The sequence below is a fragment of the Narcine bancroftii genome, chromosome 2, assembly GCF_036971445.1.
Source record: "Narcine bancroftii isolate sNarBan1 chromosome 2, sNarBan1.hap1, whole genome shotgun sequence".
NCBI classification, from domain to species: domain Eukaryota; kingdom Metazoa; phylum Chordata; class Chondrichthyes; order Torpediniformes; family Narcinidae; genus Narcine; species Narcine bancroftii.
The window spans coordinates 141,079,365-141,103,611 of NC_091470.1; the positions used below are offsets into that span (position 1 = coordinate 141,079,365).

The window sequence follows — 24,247 nt, forward strand, 5'->3', positions numbered from 1 at the left end:
GAATTGGAGCACAAGAAATTAAAGAGAGATTGGGTAGGACACGTAACAGCAGCGTCGTATAATTCAAAAGCAAGAGGAGTAGCTATATTAATTAGTAAAAATGTGCCAATTAAAATAGAAGAGGAAATAATAGATCCAGCAGGGAGATATGTAATGATAAAATGTCAGATATATTCGGAGTTTTGGAATCTACTCAATGTATATTCACCTAACGAAGAAGATCAAAAGTTTATGCAAGATATTTTTTTGAAGATAGCAGATACGCAAGGGAACATATTAATAGGAGGGGATTTCAACCTGAATTTGGATTCAAATATGGACAAAACTGGGAAAAAAATTAACAGAAAGAACAAAGTAACCAAATTTATAATTAAATCGATGGAAGAAATGCAACTTTTGGATGTATGGAGGAAACAACACCCAAAGGAAAAGGAATATTCATATTATTCGGGTAGACATAAAACATACTAAAGAATAGACCTATTTTTGTTATCAGCTCGTATGCAAGATAGAGTAAGAAAAACAGAATATAAAGCTAGAATATTATCGGACCATTCACCCTTAATATTGACAATAAAGTTAGAGGACATCCCTCCAAGAATGTATAGATGGAGATTAAACTCTATGTTACTCAAAAGGCAGGATTTTAGAGAATTCATTGAAAGACAAATTAAAATGTATTTTGAAATAAACACGGAATCAGTGAAAGATAAGTTTATACTATGGGATGCAATGAAAGCGTTCATTAGAGGGCAAATAATAAGTTATGTAACCAAGATGTAGAAGGACTATAATCAGGAAACAGAGCAGTTGGAAAGGGAAATAGTAAATATAGAAAAAGAATTAGCAATGAAGGAAGATACAACTAAAAGAAGAGAATTGGCAGATAAAAAAATAAAATATGAAACACTACAAACATATAAGGTGGAGAAGAATGACAAAACAGAAATATTATGAACTAGGGGAAAAAACGCACAAAATTCTAGCATGGCAGCTTAAGACAGAACAAGCTAAGAAAATGGTATTGGCATCAAGGAAAAAAGACAAACAAATCACATATAATCCAAAGGAGAAGTAGGATTTCAGTTGGTAGTATGCCCACACTGTATTGTGAGTTATATTATATTTATCCTTCATTTGTTCAAAGGATAATAATTTATTTCCTGAAAAACAATTTTCTATTCTTTTGATCCCTTTTTTCTCCCATTCTCTAAAGGAAAGGTTATCTATTGTAAAAGGGATTAGCTGATTTTGTGTCAGTATTAGTTTTGGTAGTTGGTAATTTGTTTTGTTCCTTTCTACATGAATCTTCTTCCAAATATAGAGCAGATGATGTAATACTGGAGAATTCCTACGTTGTACCAATTTTTCATCCCATTTATATAATATATGTTCAGGTATCTTCTCCCCTATTTTATCTAGTTCTAATCTAGTCCAATCTGGCTTTTCCCTTCTTTGATAAAAATCTGATAGGTATCTTAATTGTGCGGCTCTATAATAATTTTTAAAGTTTGGCAGTTGTAAGCCTCCTTGTTTATACCATTCTGTTAATTTATCTAGTGCTATCCTCGGTTTCCCCCCTTTCCATAAATATTTCCTTATTATTTTCTTTAACTCCTTGAAGAATTTCTCTGTCAAGTGTATTGGCAATGCCTGAAATAGGTATTGTATCCTTGGGAAAATGTTCATTTTAATACAGTTTATCCTTCCTATTAGTGTTAGTGGTAAGTCTTTCCAATGCTCTAATTCATCTTGTAATTTTTTCATTAATGGATAATAATTGAGTTTATATAGATGGCCGAGGTTTTTATTTATTTGTATACCTAGGTATCGCATTGCTTGCGTTTGCCATCTGAATGGTGATTCTTTCTTAAATTTTGAGAAATCCACATTATTCATTGACATTGCTTCACTTTTATTTGCGTTAATCTTGTATCCCAACACTTCTCCATATTCCTTCAATTTCTTATGTAATTCTTTTATTGATATTTCTGGTTCTGCTAAGTATACTATAACGTCATCTGCAAATAAACTGATTTTATATTCCTTGTCTTTTATTTTTATCCCTTTTATTTTATTTTCTGTTCTTATCAGTTCTGCTAGTGGTTCTATGGCTAACGCGAACAATAAGGGCGATAGTGGGCATTCCTGCCTTGTTGATCTGCTTAAGTTAAATTGTTTTGATATATATCCATTTACTGTCACTTTCGCCAATGGCCCCTTATATAATGCTTTAATCCAATTAATATATTTCTCTGGTAAGCTGAATTTTTGTAGTACTTTGAATAAATAATTCCATTCTACTCTGTCAAAGGCCTTCTCTGCGTCTAAACAACCGCTACTGTTGGAGCTTTATTTCTTTCTACTGCATGAATTAAGTTAATAAATTTACAAATATTGTCTGTTGTTTGTCTTTTTTTAATAAATCCAGTTTGGTCTAGATTTACTATTTTTGGTACATAGTCGGCTAATCTGTTTGCTAATAGTTTAGCTATTATCTTATAATCTGTTTTAAGTAAAGATATTGGTCTATATGACGCTGGTGTGAGTGAATCTTTCCCTGTCTTTGGTATTACTGTAATTATTGCTGTTTTGCATGAATCTGGTAAGCTTTGTGTTTTATCAATCTGGTTGATTACTTCCAGGAGGGGAGGAATTAATAAATCTTTAAATGTTTTATAGAATTCTATTGGGAATCCATCCTCTCCTGGTGTTTTATTATTCGGTAGTTTTTTTATTATCTCTTATATTTCTACTATTTCAAATGGTTCTGTTAATTTATTTTGTTCCTCTGTTTGTAATTTCGGTCGTTCAATTTTAGTTAAAAATTCATCTATTTTGTCTTCTTTCCCTTCGTTTTCAGTTTAATATAATTGTTTGTATAATTCTCTGAAGTTTTCATTAATCTCCGTTGGATTATATGTGATTTGCCTGTCTTTTTTCCTTAATGCCAATACCATTCTCTTAGTTTGTTTTGTCTTAAGCTGCCACGCTAGAATTTTGTGCGTTTTTTCTCCTATTTCATAATATTTCTGTTTTGTCTTCATTATGTTCTTCTCCACCTTATACGTTTATAGTGTTTCATTTTTTTTTATCTGCCAATTCTCTTCTTTTAGTTGTGTCTTCCTTCATTGCTAATTCTTTTTCTATATTTGCTATTTCCCTTTCCAACTGCTCTGTTTCCTGATTGTATTCCTTCTTCATCTTGGTTACATAACTTATTATTTGCCCTCTGATGAACGCTTTCATTGCGTCCCATAGTATAAACTTAACTTTCACTGATTCCGTATTTATTTCAAAGTACATTTTAATTTGTCGTTCAATGAATTCTCTAAAATCCTGCCTTTTAAGTGGCATGGAGTTTAATCTCCATCTATACATTCTTGGAGGGATGTCCTCTAACTCTATTGTCAATATCAGGGGTAAGTGGTCTGATAATATTCTAGCTTTATATTCTGTTTTTCTTACTCTGTCTTGCATGCGAGCTGATAACAGGAATAGGTCTATTCTTGAGTATGTTTTATGTCTACCCGAATAATATGAATATTCCTTTTCCTTTGGCTGTGGTATAGTTTGTGGTCATTTTTATTCTCATTACATATCTTCCTCTCTCTGTCTGTTCTGTAGTTGTTCTGCAAATTTTCTTGCTTCCTCCGGATCCAAGAATAGTCTGTTTTGCTGCCCTGGAATAACTATTTTCAGTACCGCTGGAAACTTTAGCTTAAATTTATATCCTTTTTTCCATAGGATCGTTTTTGCTGCATTAAACTCCTTCCTCTTCTTCAGGAGTTCAAAACTTATATCTGGATAGAAAAAAATTTTTTTGACCTTTGTATTCCAGTGGTTTTTTGTCTTCTCTTATTTTCCTCATTGCTTTCTCCAATATATTTTCTCTTATTGTATACCTTAAGAATTTTACTAGAATGGATCTTGGTTTTTGTTGTGGTTTAGGGGCTAATGTTCTGTGTGCCCTTTCTATTTCAATTTCTTCCTGTAATTCTGGTCTTCCTAGGACCCTGGGGATCCATTCTTTTATAAATTCTCTCATATTCTTGCCTTCTTCATCTTCCTTAAGGCCCACTATCTTTATATTGTTTCTTCTATTATAATTTTCCATTATATCTATCTTCTGAGCTAACAGCTCTTGTGTCTCTTTAACTTTTTTTATCAGATTCTTCTAGTTTCTTTTTTAAGTCCTCTACTTCCATTTCTACGGCTATTTCTCATTCTTCCACCTTGTCCACTTTTTCCTATATCTGACATGATCATCTCTAATCTATTCATTTTTTTCTTCTGTACTTTTTACTCTTCTTTTTATTTCACTGAAATCTTGTGACTGCCATTCTTTTACTGATTCCATATATTCTTTAAAAAAAAATATATCCATTGTCTTGCCTTTCCCTTCATCTTCCATTTCTCTGTGTTCTTCCTCTTCTTCTGAGTCTACTCCAGGATCTGTGTCCTTTACCTCTGTCTCTTCTGGTTTTCTTGTTGGTTTGTTTGTTTTATCTTTTTGGTCTTCTTATTTTTATTAGAAGTGCTGCTGGTCTTCTTCCTCTGGGTTGGTCATCTGTTGTTCCTTTGATTTCTTTTTACTCTCTTCTTTTTTGCTCTCATTATTTTCTGTGTTTTCCTCTTGCTGCTTTGTTGTGGCTGTCAATTTCAGCTGTGAAGATCGATTCTTCAGCTGTGAAGATCGACTCCTCAGCTGGTCCCCCCTCCCGTCAGTGTTATTTTTGACTTGCACATCGCGCATGTGCGAGGAGTCGCACATGCGCGGTTGCGCACTTTTGTTCGGCTCCGTGAGCCATTTTTGTTGTCCCGAGTTCGGGGCTGCAACTGACCTTAGGGAGCGGGCTTCTCTCTCCGCGGCGGGCCTCCTCGGACAGGTAAGGCCTTCACCTTCTTCTTCCGATGTCCTTTCTTCTTCTCTTCTTTTCGTTGCTTTTGGCTTTTCTTTTTTCACTGCCATTTTCTCCATGCCTTTATTTTCACTTTATTTTGGTTTTTGTGTTTGTGCCTTCGTTTCTTCACTGTCTTTTTTTAACTTTTCTGGAGAGGGCTGGAGTTCCCCGACCAGCCACTACTTCCATCACGTGACTCCTCCCTGAGAGGCTGCTTTCTTGTTGTTGAATTCTCCAGCATTGTGTTTTTACATTCTGATCTGCATGTTCTGCTCAGCAACTCCAGTCACTCCTGCTCCGCTCAGGATATTTTTACCTGCATTTGTAATTATTTTCCTTCTCCTCTAACCTGTGCAGTCTTCAGAGTCTTCTCTCACAGTTTGCCTGCAGACCACCATGACCAGTGTCATGAAATAAGGCTCTGTAGAAGCTGGAGGTCCACATCCACCTCGGTTGCTTTCCTGTGTCAGGGCGGCAGGTTTAACGAGGCGGATAGTGCAACGCTGTAATAGCACAAGCAACTTGGTTTAGAATCCCGTTCTGACTGTAAGGAGTTTGCATGTTCTCCCCGTGTCTGCTGGGCTTCCTTCGGGCACTTGATTTCTACCCACCGCTCGTAATGTACAGGGATTGTAGGTTAATTGGGGTTTTTGGGCTTGTGGGCCAGAAGGGCCTGATACCGTGCTGCATGTCTAAATTTTAAAACTGTAAATTTAAGATGCTAGCCGACCTGCTGTGTAATTCCAACGTTAAAACAGAGACGATGTCTCTGGATGGATGATGCCTGATTGCTGCATGTTCCCAGCGTTCCATTGGCACCACTTCAGTGCAAGTCTCTCAATCATTTATCATCAGTGGGAGTTTCTCCAGCAGGAATGTTTTTGCTCCAGATTCCAGTATCACAGTTTCTCAAGCCTCTAAATCATTAATGTTTCTGAAGAACGAGAAGTCCCGCATAAATCACTGAGCATGCCTCTGATCCATCAGTGAAGGATGAATCTAATTCCAAGCATGAGTAACTGTTGACTTGCTCAGTCAAATGTTGTGATCGATAATGTGCCATTTCTAGTTCACGCGTTTCAACAAAAGGAAACAGACTGGCTTTCTGCAAGTAATTAGAACAGAGTATCTGTCAATAAGTATTTGAAGAATAAACAGGTGTACTTAATTCTATCATAAAATAAGTGGGTGCACGTCTGAATTCACAGCATGCAAAGAGAATGGCTTTGGTTAAAACAATAGCAAATATTACCAACGTAGCAATACATCCAACAGAGTTTCACAGGAATGGTCTTAAATATTGACCAAGAGTAGGATGCAAGGACAGAATGCGATTAAATTGATTGAGGAGGTGGAGTTTGAAAGAGGACAAAAAAGAGGGAGGGAGTGCTCAGGGCTTTGGCAGCTGGACACCCAGGCTGCTCTGATTGGGTGGTCCAGCCCACGCTGGTATTGTAGGGCAGTCCAGCCCACGCCGGTACTGCAGGGCGGTCCAGTCCACACGAGTACTGTAAAGTGATCAGTGATAATTGATGAAGCTGTAGAGGGTGCAGAACAGATTCACAAGGATGCATCTGCATTGGAGGGCTTGAGTTATGGTGAGAGGTTTTCCAGGAGTGGAGGGGGCATCAATAGGGTAGACCAGTGGTTCTCAACCTTTTTCTTTCCACTCACACACCACTTTAAGTATTCCCTATGGCATTGGTGCTCTGTGATTAGTAAGGGATTACTTAAGGTGGTATGTGGATGGAAAGAAAAAGTTTTGAAACCCAGTGTTTTAATCATCCTCATTGACTCGTTATGTGCACGATCTCATAACTCCAAAGAAAATGGGCCAATGACAATTTTCCTCAAGCAAAATATTTCAGTAAAAATTGGGTCTAGAGCAGTGATTCTCAACTTTACTTCCCACTCACATCCCACCTTAAGCAATCCCTTACTGATCACAGAGCACTGTTGGCACAAGGATTACTTAAAGTGGGATGTGAGTGGAAAGAAAAGGATTGAGAACCACTGGATCATACAGTGCTTTCCACGGTAGGGTTAACATAAACATGCTGGGCTGAAGGGCCTGTCTTTGTGCTGTACATCAGAGGTGTGAGTGCAGTCACATAAGCATACTAAAGTAGGTCAGGCAGCATCTGTGGAGAGAGAACGAGTTGGTGTTTCTTCAGAATGGAGAAGGAATTGTTTCAGCTGGCTCGTGCTGTTGTGCTGCTCCGTGGATTCCGTGTTTATTCCACAACATTTAAAGCAATAGGGTGCGGAATGTTCATAGAAGATCCACACTGAATACCACCTCCCCTGACTTCCCACGGAGCCCCACCTTCCCCTGCGGATCCCCACATTCTCCCCGGCAGACCCCCGCCTTCTCCCCTGGCAGACCCAAGCCACCTCCCACGGCAGACCCCACTGTCACCTCCACCGAGTGGACCCCCTTCTACTGGCTGGCACCTGAGGGTGTAAATGAAGAATCTGTGACATATTGGAGATTTGAACCCTTAAATTTCTTGCCTTTACTGGTCTCACAACCTGAGCTCTACTGAGGGAGCAGGCTGTCCACAGTGGATCCTATCCTGCCAGGTTGTGTGGAATCTGCCAGAGGGGGCAGGCACTGTTCACTCAGCACTTCCCACCCTTGTGTGAAGGCAGAGGATGGAGACAGATTTGTTTCAGTTGTTCTCAATCTGGGCACTGATGTGGGCAGCGAGTGTGAGCTCCCACATGTCACTTTGTGTATGTCATTCAGTCAAGAAACCAAAGATGCTCCTTGGTATTTTTTGGGCATGGATTATGGAAAACTGTATGGGGTAATTTGTCAAAATGTCTCTCCCCCTGCCAGCCGCCCTCTCCCCCCGCCAGCCCTCTCCCCCCCCACAGCCTTCTCCCCCCCCCGCAGCCTTCTCCCCCCACAGCCCTCTCCCCCCGCAGCCCTCTCCCCCCGCAGCCCTCCCTCCCCGCAGCCCTCTCCCCCCGCAGCCCTCTCCCCCCGCAGCCCTCTCCCCCCCGCAGTCCTCTCCCCCCCCGCAGTCCTCTCCCCCCGCAGCCCTCTCCCCCCCCAGCCCTCTCTTCCCCCGCAACCCTCTCCCCCCCACCCCGCAGCCCTCTCCCCCCCACCCCGCAGCCTTCTCCCCCCCCACCCTGCAGCCCTCTCCCCCCCACCCCGCAGCCCTCTCCTCCCCACCCCGCAGCCCTCTCCCCCCCACCCCGCAGCCCTCTCACCCCACCCCACAGCCCTCTCCCCCCCACCCCGCAGCCCTCTCTCCCCCACCCCCCCACCACCGCCTTCTCCCCCACACTGCTCTTGTCCTTGCGGAAGTGCAGAAATAGATAAAATTCTTATTACATTAGCCAGCCCATAACCATGCACATGTCTGCCTGATATCTACAATATTTTGATACCATTGTTGCTGGGTACGGTGTAGCATTCTCTGATCTGTCAGAGATTTAAGGATCACTTTTTTCTTTAAATAAAGACTGGAACGTTCCCATCTGCTGAACGGTGCAAATAGTTTGCAGCTCTTGAATCTGTTTGATTGAATGTTGGAGGCTACTGAAGCTGGCAGTTGGTCAAACATGATCACACCGCTTCACTATTCAGATACCCAATTTACAGGGAAAATATTTGGTTGTTTTTATGCCACATTAAATGTACTGTTTGAGTTAAATCCTGAAGTGGATTTAATTTCTGCTCATTATTGGTCGAAATGTATTCAAAATTGGTATTTTAAAGGCTGACCAGGTGCCAACGGGCAGGGAATGAAGGCAGCCCACACTGGTTCTAAAAGCAGACAGGATAAAATTCTTCTTCACATTGATGGCAATTGTCTTTGGCCAGATTAGTGCAGGTGACCCTTCACAAATTTCACAAGAGAAATTTCCCATCTACGTGGCATTTTTTAAAATCTGAGGTTCTGACTAATTTGTCACCACAAGCAACGTCAGACTGCATAATTGGAAACTTAGTTGTGGTGAAGGACTTTAACCATTTGGACAACAATGTAAAGGCAAGAATGTAATTGGGATTTAATAACTCTTAACTTTTCTTGGCTCTCAGCACCATTTCTCTTTATTGGACAGCTCTGAACTCTGTAATTCCAAAAGCTGTTTGTTCAAGAGTCACAGAACTGTAAATGCTGGAATCTTGAACAAGCGACCAAATCAGCAGGACATGGAGATAAAACCCTAAGGTCATAAAAAAAACCCTGAATTCCACTATTTCCTATCAGACCGAGGCTTTCACTCACTCCTCACTGTCTGTCGTTACTTAGTTGACCAGAATTCTGCCTTGTTCACAGTAGAGTTAAGAGAGAGGCAAGTAACTGAAGGAAGCGTGATCTACCCGAGGTGGAACCAACAGTTCTACAGAAACACAAGAATTGTAGATCCTAGAGTCTTGAGCTAGTAACTCGGCAGATCCGAGGAGAGAAATGGAGTCGATGTTTGGGGTCCCGATCGATTCACTGAGACCATCCATCTTAACATTGTTACTCAATTATTTTACAGTATTTTGATGAAGACATTTTTAAATTTAGACACAGTACAGTAATGGGTCCTTTCGGACCCATGAACCTGTGCCGCCCAATTACACCCAATTAACTTACAACCCCTGGTAGGTTTTGAACGGTGGGTGGAAACCCACACAGACACAGGTGGAACATACAAGCTCCTTACAGACAGAGCAGGATTCAACCCCAGTCGCAGGCACTGTGACAGTGTTGCACTAACTGCCCTGCTGACCGGGGCCCCTCACACATTGTCGCACATCTCCAATTGTCGCTGCGTTGTTTGGTTCACGTTCCCTTTTTCCCTTCAGGTGAACATGCGGAGCTGCCCCAACAGGAGAGTGCATGTGGTCACACATTCCAGCACAATGACAAGGTGAAATGCCTTCTGGAGGTGGACATTCTGCGACAGATGCAGGAAGGACATGGGGGGTGGAATCCCAAAATGGCCGAGGTATTTGGGAACTCAAAACAGTAAAATGTTTTCTACCCACAGTTTGTTGTTCAAAAAATAAATCCCAATGTGTGAGCCAGAAATAGCTGAAATGATGTCAGATGGTAATAGACCGTTTCATTGCAAACATCATTCAACTAGAAGTTGAAAGGAACATGAGTGTTTTTCCTTGCTTCCCAGAACTATCGAGCACTACAGCACAGAAATGGCCCTTCATCCCATCTAGTCCGTGCTGAACTATTATTCTGCCTAGTCGCATTGACCTGCATCTCTCCCAACCGTGTACCTATCTAAAGATTTCCTAAGTGTCAAAGTTGATCCCACATTCACCACTTCCGCTGCCCACACGTTCCACACTCCCACCACTCTCTGTGTGAAGAAAGTCCCCTATTGTTCCATTTAAACCAATGGTTCTCAACCTTTTTCTTTCCACTCACATATGCCATTGGTGCTCTGTGATTAGTGAGGGATTGCTTAAATTGGTATGAGAGTGGGGAAAAAGGTTGAGAATCACTGCTCCAGACCCAATTGTTAATGAAATATTTTGCTTGAGAAAAATTGTCATTGGCCCATTTCCTTTGAAGTTATGAAATCGTGCACCTAACAAGTCATTTAGGTACAATTAAAACATGGGTTTTCAAGTCTTTTTCTTCCACCCACATACCCCGCCCCCCCCCCCCTTAAGCAATCTCTTACTAATCACATGGCCTCTAGTTCTTGTCTTGCCATGGTTTATCCTCAATCCATGGCCTCTAGTTCTTGTCTTGCCTAATTAACCTCAGTGGAAAAAGCCTGTATACCTCTATCAAATGTCCCCGATTTAAGAACGTGCAGGGCAGCAATGTTTTGTGTGATGTAATGTTCCCCTCTGCTTTTGACAGTACATTGGCCGAGCAGGCACGGTGCACAGAATTACTGACCGAGGAGATGTGAGAGTGCAGTACAGCAACAGTATTCGGTGGACTTTTCACCCCGGAGCCCTTACAAAGGTACAGTCAAAGACCCAACCCATGATCTACTTGGATCAATAAACTAACTCCGTAAAATATGTATGCAATAGGACAGGACAAATAATTCAACCTTCTGAACCATCCAATAGGCTTGCTGTACTCGGATGCCTTCTGTGATCAGCATTATACAAATTCTGGCCTTGGTTTAATCTGGTTTGGTGTCCCTGATCCTATCTGGTATACAAATAGTTGTAAAACTCTGTAAAAGGGTCATGTGAAAGTTAAAGTAATAGGTTGAATTCTTTTGCATGGTGTTGCAATGTGCCAATGGAGGATCATTTTGGAGACAGTGACCACAACCCTCTACGTTTAAAAGTGATACATCCTCAGATGACTGGATCATGTTGTGAAAAATCATGATACAGATGTTTTCAAAGAAAGGACAGTCTCCTCCCACCCACTCTCGTAATCCAGGGTCACCTGTACTAATGAGGATAGGACATTGCCATGAATGATGAGGTCTTATTAAATACTGAGGAACTGAGGGACCTCAGAGTACAAGTGCAGAGATTGTCGAAGGTGGTAAGTAGGTAGGTGGAAGGTATGTGGGATACTGGCCTAGTTTCGTCAGGGTATCAAATATAGAAGTAGGGAGCTTATATGTCAACTTTCTAAAACATTCGTCAGACCTCAGCTGAAGTGGTGCACAGGAGGAGGTGATTCACCCGAATGTTGTCAGGAATGGAACAGTGCAGGTCTCTCTGTCTGGATGCTACTTCTCATGGGGTTGGCTCTGTGCAACCTCATTTATTCTGGTTTGAATGTAAGGGCCACAGTGAAAATGTTTGCAGATGGCCGTGTGGTTAACAATGAAGAAGAAAATTTTAAATTGTAGTGGATCCTGCTGACATACACAAAACACCCATCACAACTCCTTTTTGAGTGGGTACGTATGCAGTTTGGTTTACGAAATGTGGCACATACATTTCTGAGGCTGCTGGATGATGTGGTTAGTGGTTTTTCTTTTGTCTGTGAATACATAGATGATCTGCTAGTAGCCAGCTCTACAGAGGATGAACACAAGATTAATCTCCAAATACTTTACGAGCATGTGCAGGAGTATGGCATAGATGTCAACCCAGCCAAGTGTCAGTTTGGAGTACTGTTCCTCACCTTCCTGGGCCATACAGTTGATGAACATAGGATTCGCCCTCATGACAAGGTGAAGGTCATCCGTGATTTTTCCATTCCTTTGTTGCTCACGAAGCTGAGCGAGTCTTGGACTGATAGTTTTTACAGACGATTCACCCCGCACTGTGTTAACATACACCAACCACTCACGGACTTGCTGAAGATCAGGACTAAGGAAAATCAGTCCATCACACTCATTGAGGTGGAACTTTCAGCCTTCCATTGCGCTAAGAGCGACCTGGCTGATGCAGCTACTCTGGTTCATCCTTGACAAGACATCCTATTATGTCTCATTGTCGATGCGTCGGATGTTGGAGTGGGTAGAGCCATTCAACAGCTTGTAGATAGTGCTTGGAAACCCCTTGCCTTTTTCTCCAAGTGACTCCAACCTGCTGAGACCAAATATAGCACAATTGGTCATTAACTGCTGGCCATTTACTTTGCCATCAAACTCGAGGGTCTCGCATTCACTACCTACACTGATCACAAGCCTTTGACGTAAGCTCTTTGTTCAAAGCTGGACAGGTGCTCCCCACGTGAAGTCCGTCATTTGGATTACATGACACAGTTCACCTCTGATATTCAACATGCCCAAGGGAAGGAAAACAGTAGCAGATGCACCGTCACACCTGCATGTAGATGCATTGTGTGCCTCCTCTATCATTGTTTTTCAGCAACTTGCCTGTGACCAAGAGGAGGAGGACGACTGGGCTGCAGTTCAACTTTGCTCTCATTCAAGTATGTACCTTGCCAGCAAGTAATGGACATATCTGGTGTGATGTATCTACTGCACATGAACGACCCTATGTTTCCAAGAAACATTGGCGGTCTGTTTTCAATGCTCTCCACGGTATGTCGCATCCTGGTATAAGGTCTTCACATAAGAATGACCTACTCCTGCTCCTATCTTCTATGTTTCTAAGCTGATAACATCTCACTAAGTATGGCCTAACATGAATAAGGATGTTAACCAGTGGGCTAGGAGCTGCATCACCTGTCAGAAAACCAAAGTTCACCATCATACCAGAGCTCCCCTTGACACATACGCTACTCCAGACACCAGATGTCAACATATACACATCAATCTAGAAGGTCCTCTCCCTCCGTTGAATGGGTGCAGTTATCTTCTCTCCTGTATAGACCATTTTAGCAGGTGGGCTGAAGCTATACCTATTCATGATATGACAGCCGAGACAGGAGCCAGAGTTTTGGCCCATTACTGGGAACATATTGCAGCACATCATCTACGATCACGACAGACTGGGACGACAGTTTGAACCTCAGCTCTTCCATGAACTGACCAATCTACTTGGTAGTACACACACCCGCACAACAGCCTATAATCCTGCAGCTAATGGCATCGTCAAATGCTTTCATCGTCAACTCAAAGCAGAATTGAAAGCCCAGGAGAACTCAAACTAGTGGTATGAGTACTTGCCAATCATAGTACTGGGCATCCATTCAATGGGGTGCACACTGGCTGAACTAGTGATTGGGACAATGCTAACAATACCTGGACAGATGTTTGCACCTGATTGATCTACGTTGATACTAGACACAACGGATTATGTTAATCGACCATGGCAATACATGACAAATATCACTCCTGCCAAGACGCGTACACAAAGTGTTGTATCACATGTATCAGCTGAGCTCAGTTTGTGTTCATCAGATGTGACGCAGAACATCAACCCCTCCAGACACCATACACTAGACCATATAAAGTGATACACAGATCTCCCAAGTATTTTGTTCTCGATATACAAGGCAAGAGAGAGTCTGTTAGCATTTACCATCTTAAAGTTGCTCACTTAAAAGAAGAGTTTTTAGCTTCTTCTCAGAGGGGTGTAAGCAGGGATAAGGAACAGGGAGAGGTGGTCTGACTGGCCTATGTGAGGGAGTTGTTTGGCTCTGTATGCGTGCTTGATGATCAAGAACGAACCGGTTGGGCATGTGAGCAGAAACATTACTACTACCTCTGATGAGGATAGCACAGCTCGAAACAACAAGGTCTGGGAGAAATGTTCACTGGCCAGCTTATTATATACAATATTTCAACACCTGAAGGAACTCTTGATATTATACATCTGTAACGCTACCTTTTTCTCTTTATCAATCACTTTCACTTGTGCCCACATTTAGCACTTTTGTGATCTTGGAGGGGGCTAATTAGCAAGCTTGAGAAGGGATTTTATGGCAATTGGAGTCAGGTGACTCAGGCAGTTGGATTTGAAACGCTCAGAGCAGCAGGAAGCTGTTTGGGCAATAGAGATCAAGTGATTCAGGGGACTTGTTTTTTTCCATGAACTTTTGACACAGGGTGGTATTAATTCACTTTCCTTCAGCAGTCTGGAGTCAGAACTGTCAACCGGAGTTCCACACTGTACAGGCAACAGTGAGTAGGAAATTCACAACTAACTAGTTGTTTTTCTACAAACCTAAAGTTAATTATTATTCATTAGAACGTTCTTGTATCTCTTCAAACAAAATAATATACATGAAGATTGATGCCATGTTTACACATTGCAGTTAAACCATAGGGCCTTGTAAGCAATAAAAATGAGGTGGGCCAAATTTTGCATCATTGACTATTCCTAGTTCACTGATGATGACACTGGCTTGGAAGATTGAACGGTTTTGTACAGATGTCGTGACGTGATCTTCGAACTCCTTTGGGCATGGATTTCAGAGTGGGTTCATTGTGCACATTTGCAGCATTGCACATTCACACATGGAACAAAGGCTGAATGTCTGCCCCAACTTTAGCACAACGGAGTAATAATTCCTCGAGTTTTAATTTGTGTGTCCATTTTTTCCACAGTGAAAGCCACTTTACTGGTATGATGAATGACTGCAAGGAATTGCAGCAGTTCCAAATTTCAAGATAACAACATTTAGAAATGTGACTGAATTATGGTTATTTTGGGAATTAAAATGAAAACAAATCATTCTTTGTCACCAAAGTGCAACTTTGCATCAGCAATAAGTAAATTAATTTGTATATTTTGGCATACAAGTCGACCCCCAGTTTTCGGGCTGTCCGGACCTCCCAGGAACAACTCAAAATTTTTAAAAACACTCCAATCGGCCTTCTAGACAGTAATAGTGACGATTCACAGAATGGTGGGGAGGTGTTGGGGAGCAGCGGCACCCAGTGGTGGGGAGGTGTCAGGGTGTGGCGGCGCCCAGTGGTGGTGGGGAGGTGTCCGGGAGTGGCAGCACTCACAGTGGGGAGGTGCTGTCAGCATTGACTTACTTGCCAAATTATCGTCAATCTGTTTGATTCACTGAATTTGAGGTCTCAAAAGTATATCCAGCGTAAGTCGACCCCACCAGCCCCCCCCCCCCCCACATTTTTGAGAAATCTTTCAGGGTTTCACAACTCGACTTATGCGCTGAAATAAATGGTATTTCCTTTAGTTGAATATTTTAATGAACGATATTATTGAATAGCACTGAATAGCTTCTAAACTGGACCAATTATGCAGTCCGTGAGGAACAGACTTCAAATCAAATATCAAGTCAAATAGCTTTTTATTGTCATTGTACAAGTTATACAACGAGATTTATGACAGCAGTACAAGGTTACCAATGCAGCGACGCAACCACAGGCAGCACCACAGAAGTTAAATAAAAAATTTAATTTACGGTGCCGGAAATGTCCTTTATGTGAATGGAGGGGGGGTGTCGGCTGTATGTATAATGGATGTGGAGGACAGAGAGGGGAATTTGTGGATATGTGTGTTCACTGTAGTGACAGCCTGGGGGAAAAAGCTGTTTCTGAGTCTGTTTGTTCTTGTCTTGATTGACCTGTAGCGTCTGCCAGAGGGTAGTAGGTCAAACAGATGCAGGGCAGGGTGGGTGGGATCCTTTATTATTGCTTGTGCTCTACTGAGGCAACAAGAGATGTTGAGATCCTTCAGGGAGGGTAGGGGACATCCAATTATCTTTTCTGCTGCCCTCACCACCCGTTGAAGTCTTTGCCGCTCTTCTTCAGTGCAATGGGAGAACCATACTGTGCTGCAGTACAGCAGGATGCTCTGTACGGTGGAACTGTAGAAGGTCATCAGCAGCTTCTGACCCACCTTGCTCTTTTTGAGCATTCTCAGGAAGTACAGGCGCCTCTGGGCCTTTTTGATGACTGCTGAAGTGTTTACAGTCCAGGAGAGGTCGTCTGAGATATTGATGCCCAGGAGGGTGAGGCTGTGGACCCTCGTCACACAGTCACCATCTATGTAGAGGGGGAGCGGGTCAGACCTGTGCTTCCTGAAGTCCAGAATGATTTCCTTTGTTTTTGTGGTGTTTAGGATCAGGTCATGAGCCCGGCACCACTTGGTCAGATTCAGGATTTCATTCCCGTAGGCAGACTCATCTCCCCCTGTGATCAACCCCACCACCGTGGTGTCATCTGCAAACTTCGCCACGGTGTTACTGGCGTGGACAGGTCTGCAGTCGGCGGTGTAAAGAGTGAAGAGCGAAGGGCTCAGCACACAGCCTTGTGGGGAGCCCATGCTCGATGTGCGGGTGGAGGACAGGTGGGTTCCAAGTTTGACTGTCTGTGGTCTATCTGTAAGGAAATCTTTGATCCATGAACAGGTGAGAGGATGAAGGCCCAGAGCAGACAGTTTGCTGACTAGGATATCGGGGATGATGGTGTTAAAGGCTGAGCTTAAGTCCATGAAAAGTACCCTTGCATAGGTGTTCCTGTGTTCCAGATGGCTCAGCACAGTGTGGAGGATGATGGATATGGTGTCTTCCGTCGATCTGTTCGCTTTATAAGCGAACTGGTGTGGGTCAAAGGAGGGAGGGAGACAGTCTTGGATGTGGCCTAGGACCAGTCGTTCCAGGCATTTGATGATGACAGGTGTGAGTGCTACTGGACGGTAGTCATTTAGGCCGATTATTTGTGGTTTCTTTGGTATGAGTATGATGGTGGAGGCCTTCAGACAAGCTGGTATAATGGCTTTTGACAAGGAAAGGTTGAAGATTGTGGTGAAGACCTGGGACAGCTGATTTGCACAGGCCCTAAGTACCTTCCCCGCTACGCCGTCTGGACCAGCCGCTTTTCTTGGGTTTACCCTGGCGAGGGTTCGTTCCACCTCGAATGGCTGCACAGTCAGTGGCTCGTAGCTAGGGGTGGACTGGGTTAGAGGGGGTGCAGCTGTAGGCTGCTGGGCGGTGGACTCAAAGCTTGCGAAGAAGGTATTTAACTCCTCCGCCAATGCAGTGCTTGAGTCCACAATTTTGCTGGGCTGACCCCTGAAGTTGGTCAGCTGTTGTAACCCTTGCCACACTCACCTGGGATTGTTGTCGGTGAGATGGCCTTCCAGTACTTCCTTATAATCTAGCTTGGCTTTCCTGATGCCCTTCTTTAGTTCAGCTCTGGCAGCACTATACAATTTATTATCACTGGATCTAAAGGCAGTGTTGCGGCTCCTGAGGAGTGATTTAACCTCCCTAGTCATCCAGGGTTTCTGGTTTGGGAACACCCGGATGTGTTTGATGACAGTGACAGTCTCCATGCAGAACCTTATGTACTCCAACACAGACTCTGTATACGCTGACAAGTCATGGTGTTCAAATATACTCCAGTCAGTGAGTTCGAAGCAGTCCTGGAGCTGGGAGAGAGAATCAACGGGCCAGGTGGTAATGGTCTTTCTCACAGGAGCTGAGCTTCTTCTCAGAGGGGTGTAAGCAGGGATAAGGAACAGGGAGAGGTGGTCTGACTGGCCTATGTGAGGGAGTTGTTTGGCTCTGTATGCATGCTTGATGTTGGTATATACATGGTCTAATGTGTTTCCTTTCCTGGTCGGGTACTTAACATGTTGATAAAACTTTGGCAGGAGAGACTTCAGGTTTGCTTGATTGAAATCGCCTGCAATTAAGTGTACACCGTCCGGATGAGCCTGCTGCTGTTTGTGGATTATGTCCGAAAGAAGTGAGAGGGCTGAGCCGGCATTTGCCTCTGGTGCTATGTAGACAGCCGTGATTAGGACAGCTGTTAGCTCTCTCGGCAGAAAGAATGGACGGCATTTGATAAAGATAGTTTCTAACAACGGTGAACAGGTAGTGGATATGGTTGAACTATCCTTGCACCAGTCATTATTTACATAGACGCATAAACCACCTCCCCTGCTCTTACCCGACTCCTCTTTGCTCCGGTTGCTACGATGAACGGTGCGGCCAGGTAGCTGTATGGCCTCGCTCGGTATTCTTGGATGAAGCCATGTTTCGGTAATCACCATACGCCACAGTTCTTAACATAACGGTCATCAGCTACCCGAAGTTCCAGCTCGTCCATTTTGCTTGCCAAGGATCGTACGTTGCTGAGAAGCATGCTAGGGAGCGGAGGTCTGTGGGGAGCCTTCCTCAGCCTAGCTAGCAGGCTTGAGTGGCAACCCTGCTTTTGCTTCCTCTCCCTCCTCTGTCTCCGCCTCTGCCTCCACCTGCTGCAACCGCCGTCAACAATCCAAGGAGCTCCTGCTGGTCTCGCTATCTCACTGGGAATGCTGTGAGAGCGGTGGAACTCGTCCGTGACCTCTATCCTAGCGGAAAGTCCGATGCCTAGCAGCACTTGTCTGCTGTTGAAGTTCAAGGAGACATGGAGGTGACCGATACCGGGCCGGGCCGGGCTCTCGCGCAACACAGGCACGGATGCCGAGGCCAATTGACTCACCGCGTCCAGCCTCATGGAGCTGGGCGGTGGGTCCGTTGTATTCGTGACGGGCTCTGTGATGTGGGACCCGAAAACGTGGAGGTGACTGATGCCGGGCCGGATAGGGCTTTCGCGCAACTCGGGCACGGCTTTCAAGGTCCTGAACCTCCGCGGATGCGGAGGGGACTCGCCTCGGGAGGAATCCGCTCCCTGCGACCGTGGCGGCCCTCGGCAGCGGACCCCGCCGGCCGGTCCGTCCGCCACTACGCCGCTGCTGCTGCTGTCGGCGCCGCTGTGGATATCTGCTATCTGCCGTGGTAACGATAGCTTTTTTTAACTTACCCATTTACTTTATTGGGTTCGGTGTACCTGCTGTGCCTGCTGTGGAAGTGCTTGCTGCTAGCCGCTGCGACCGTGCGCGCCGCCAGCAGTCCGTGAGGAACAGTCTTATCACTCGTACACTGGAGATGGGCAGGTGCAATGAAAAACACCATACTTTTAATGCAACCAAAAAGGTTCATAGTTTTCAAAAAAAACTTTCAGTATCTCAGACAAAAATGAATATTGGAATAGAACAAAAAACTCTACAGCACAGTACAGGCCCTTCGGCCCTCAGTGTTGTGCCCACCCATATATTCCTCCAAAAAAGAACTAAACCCTCCCTACCCCTGTAACCCTCTATTTTTCTTTCATCCATGTGCCGTCTAAGAGCCTCTGAAATGTGCCTAATCTTTCAGCCTCCACCACTTCTCCTGGCAATGCATTCCAGGCCCCCTTAACTCTGTGTGCATAAAAAAAACTTGCCCCTGACATCTCTCCAAACTTCCCTCCAATTCACTTTGTGCTCTGGTGTTTGCTGATCCTGCCCTGGGAAACAGGTGCTGGCTGTCCACCTTATCTATAGCTCTCTTAATCTTGTTGACCTCTATCAAGTTTTCTCTCATCCTTTTATACTCCAAAGTGAAAAGTCCCAGCTCTGCTAACCCTCATAAGACTTGTTTCCCAATCCAGGCAACATCCTGGTAAATCTCTGCCCCCTCTCCATAGCTTCCACATCCTTCCTATAATGAGGTGAACACAATGCTCCAAGTGTAGTCTTACCAAAGATTTTGTAGAGTTGTAACATGACTTTTCCTGAACTCAATCCCCCTATTAACAAAGCCCAGAATTCCATTGGCCTTCTTACTTATCCTATCAATCTGTACGGTGACCTTGGGGGATGTTTGGATTTGTACCCCAAGGTCCCTCTGTTCATCCACACTCTTAAGTAACTGACTATTAACCCTGTACTCAGCCTTCTAGTTTGTCCCTCCAAACTTCATCACCTCACACTTACCTGGATTGAGCTCCATCTGCCACTTTTCTGCCCAACTCTATATCCTGTCTATATCCTCTTGTAACCTTCGGGGGATAAGAAGAATGAGGCTGTTAAATTAACATTTGTTCATTTTCAGTGATGGATTGTCCAGGTCTTCACATTACTTAAAGATTCATAGAAAAGAGAATTTGCATTTGCATTTCTGTATCACCTATCATCACCTAAGACAGCTGGGACCCTGCTGCCCCCCTTGGGGCAAAGGCAGAGTTTAGTAAAAGCCTTGCTTTCTTTCATCACATAACATGGTTCTAATTTTCTTTTACATAGCCTGTGGGAGAGGAGTGCAGATGTAACCAAAACGTGATTGCTTCACAAGGAAGTTGAGCCCATAAAATCTGAGCAGAGTCCTGGGGGCGGGGGGCTGAGGGGAGGGGGTTGCGAATGACTGATCTAAAAATGTATCCAATGAAGCGCCTGTGAACTGCAGTGCCTGTGGTAATTGAGGCAGGAATAGGGATGTCATTGAGACCACAAGTTGAGATGCCATATTATTACATCTATACAGAGACGTTGGTGAGACCACATTGGAATATTCAGTACCCTTTGGTCACTCAGCGACAAGAAAGATATTGTTAAGGTGGAAAGGTGAGGAGAGGATTGGAGGTTCTGGGTTACAAGGGGAAGTTTGATAGGGCGGGTATTTTTCTCCCTGGAACATGAGGCTGAGGGTGATTTGATAGAGGTTTATACAATCAAGAGGGGCATAGACAATTTTTCTGAGTAGAGGAATCTAAAACTAAATGTCATTGGTTTAATGTGAGAGGCGAAAGATTCAAAAGGGATCTGAGGGGCACCTTTTTCATCTAGAGGGTGGAGAGAATGTAGAACGAGCTGCCAGAGGAAGTGGTTGGTGGAGACATTTAAAATGTTTAAAAGACATGGGTAGAGGGATATTGGCCAAACACAGGCATATGGGACTGGCCTAGGTTGACAGCTTGTGCGATGTGAACAAGTTGGGGCAATGGCCTGTACCCGTGCTGTCGGACTCTGTGATTCAAAATTTCCTCACATCAAGGTCCTTTGATATTTCCCATGATTTTCATACCATTGATTCCAGGAGATAATGGGCAAGGATACCACATTAGTTAGGCCGCAGCTGGAGTGGTGCGTACAGTTCTGGTTCTCAACATGTAGACAGCATGTGACTGCTCTGAAGAGAGTGCAAAGCTCACCAGGATGTTGCCTGGACTGGAATATTTCAGATGTGAGGAGAGATTGGAAAGGTTGGCTTTGTTTTCCTTGGAGCCGAGGAAAGTGAAGGGTGTCACGAAGGAAGTTTAGGTCGGGTTAAACTCTGGAGTATCTCTGCTCAGACTGTTGGTTGGGTTAAACTGGATTATCTCTGCTCGACTTTCGGTCAGGTTAAACTGGATTATCTCTGCTCAGACTGTCAGTCGGGTTAAACTCTGGAGAGTTTCTGCTCTGACTGTCAGTTGGGTTAAACTCTGGAGTATCTCTGCTCTGACTATCAGTTGGGTTAAACTGGATTATCTCTGCTCTGACTGTCAGATGGGTTTAACTCTGGATTATCTTGCAGGTTGATGCCTTCTCAGTTGGTGACATTGTTCATGTGATAGATGAGTTGGACACGGTGAAAAGACTTCAAACGGGCCATGGAGAATGGACGGACAGTATGACTCCAGTAGGTGCTTTTTCATTCCTCTGGAAAGTACTTAGTACAGGGAACACTGCCTTTTGGAAAGTTCTGGATTACAGAATAATCTTTGTAGAAGCCAGATGTTTGCTGCGGTAACACCATTATATATGGCAGAATTAGGCCATGCCTGTTCCACCAATTGAACCATCGCTGATGTATTTATTCTCTCAACTTCATCTCTTGCCTTCTTCTCATAACCTTTAACACCCGTATTGTTCAAAAGCTTTGCAACCTTTGCTTAAATCTACACAATGACTTGGTCTCCACAGTCATCTGTGGCAACGAATTTCACAAATTCACCCCCACTCTGGCTGAAGATCTACTCCGTAATCCACTTCACTTTGGGTCTTATTACTGACCCCCTGATTCTCCCATTCCAAACCTGCTGAAGGTTTCTTTCTTCTGTGCAGAAACATATGACAGCACTGGGAGAGTTGGTGGAGTGGGGTTCTGGGTGCTGGCCAGGGCCTGCCTCACCAGTGAGTTGCTGTGTGCATCACACTGTGTGGCCACGATCCATGCAGGACCTTTCTCAGTGAATGTTGGGGTGGAGGAGAGGTGCCAGAGTAACTGCCTGCTGCCCCACCTCTGATTCAACTCCGTGTTCTAGGGCAGACTGAAGGACTGACCCTGTGTCTATGTAGTGGGCCCATCCCTTCACTGTTTTCAGTTCATCATCACAAAGGAATTATTAACCTTTCAGCTGATTTTCTTTTTAAAATATCTTTATTGAGTTTAATGTATAAAATTGCATACAAAAATTTTGGAAACATAACCAGTCATCTCATGAATATACAAGTACATCTATATAAATATATAAACAAATTGATGGAGTAACATTAGACAGTTCTTTGATCCACATCAGAAGCAAATAATTAATTAGTCTATAATAACCATGTTAAACCTCATATTTGCAAAGATAAGCCAAATAAAAATTATTTAAAAAAACATCAAAAACACTGATGTTCTTCCCTGACCTGAGTCCTGTGCTGCTAAAACATCAAAAATAATTTGACCATGTCAAGAAAATGCTGAGAGATTAAAAGAAAGTAGAGTACACGATGTGCATCCAACCATCCTAAAAATCCTGCTACAGGAGGGGGGAGAAGCATTTTAAGGAGCTGCGGGATGCTACGTTATGCACCTGGGAATTACCAGGAAATGTGTAAGCCTGCAAGAATGCAGGCTGAATCGAACCCCTGAAGGAATCATGGACAGAATGCCTGAGAGAAGCTATGGAACAAAAGAGTACACGATGTGCATCCAACCATCCTAAAAATCCTGCTACAGGAGGGGGGAGAAGCATTTTAAGGAGCTGCGGGATGCTACGTTATGCACCTGGGAATTACCAGGAAATGTGTAAGCCTGCAAGAATGCAGGCTGAATCGAACCCCTGAAGGAATCATGGACAGAATGCCTGAGAGAAGCTATGGAACAAAGGAAGGGTCATTACAGCCATATAATTAGTGATTCACAAAAACAATCAAGACAATTGAGGCTATTGTAGTACATAGTAGCTGGGGTTCTGATAAAGTTATAATTATTGGAGGGAATGGAGGGCTATATACTTTTCCTTTTTTTTTAAATGTATTAGTGGGGAAAATAATGGGAGCTCGAGGTGGAAGAGGCAACGCAAAGCTGCAGTGCAGACCGGGTGAGGGAGAAGATAGCACATGAGGAGACTCTAAATAGGAGGGGAGATAGCACAGGAGCAGAGAGGAGGGGCGCAAAAATTTTGACATACTGGGGTTTTTTAAGGTTTATTTTATTTAGGTTTGTCCATGGGGGGGGTGGTTTGTCTTTTTCCCATTTTTTTTATTTTCCTCTTTCCCTTTGTGGCTGGTGTGGACGTCGACATGGAGAGACCATGAACAACAGAAAAGCATGAGGAGGGCGCTATTCAAGACAAACAAATGAGGGTGATGTGAAGGTGAAAAGATAAGATATAGAAGCATAAATAAGACTATCAAATTATTAGTATCATTATGAATGGTTTAAACAGCCCCATAAAGAGGAAGAGGGTCCTGGCTTCCCTTAAAAGATTGAGAGCAAATATAAAATTCTTACAGGAAATGCACTTGACAGAAAGGGAACAAAACTTAAAAGGGACTGGGTGCAGGGTATAGCCATTTTAATACACAAAAGGATCCCGGTGGTGGTGAGTAGTGTCGCTACAGACCCAGCCAGGAGATTTGTAATGGTACCATGGAAGCATGGACACTGCTGAATCTCTATGTGTCAAACTTTGATCATGAGCAGCTTATGCAAAATGCTTTCCCAAAGGCTGCAGAGGGTAAACAGAACATATTAATTGGAGGACATCTAAATTTATGTCTGGACCCTATTCTAGATAAGACAGCAAAGACATTGACAAGGTCCAAGGTGGTGAAAACCACTCTGGCCTTTATGAAAGAATTAAATTTGATAGACATATGGAGACAGTGGAACCTACAGGGTAGGGACTACGCCTTCTACTCGAAGCCCCATGGTTCTCACATAAGAATTGATTATTTTTTGATGTCAGGATATTTAGCAAGGCTAGTATCAGATCAG

General features: G+C 43.6%; 1 protein-coding gene across 12 annotated transcripts in view; it reads left to right on the top strand.

The window, feature by feature from the left end:
• mib2 (MIB E3 ubiquitin protein ligase 2) overlaps nt 1-24,247 on the top strand; it is a 162,483-nt gene that overhangs the window by 102,019 nt on the left and 36,217 nt on the right. For all 12 annotated transcript variants that reach the window (XM_069918214.1, XM_069918212.1, XM_069918219.1 and 9 more), the window contains 3 exons: nt 9,721-9,863; nt 10,745-10,852; nt 21,575-21,679. In XM_069918214.1, coding sequence (XP_069774315.1) covers nt 9,721-9,863; nt 10,745-10,852; nt 21,575-21,679 — 356 coding nt within the window. The remainder of the gene's footprint in view (nt 1-9,720; nt 9,864-10,744; nt 10,853-21,574; nt 21,680-24,247) is intronic.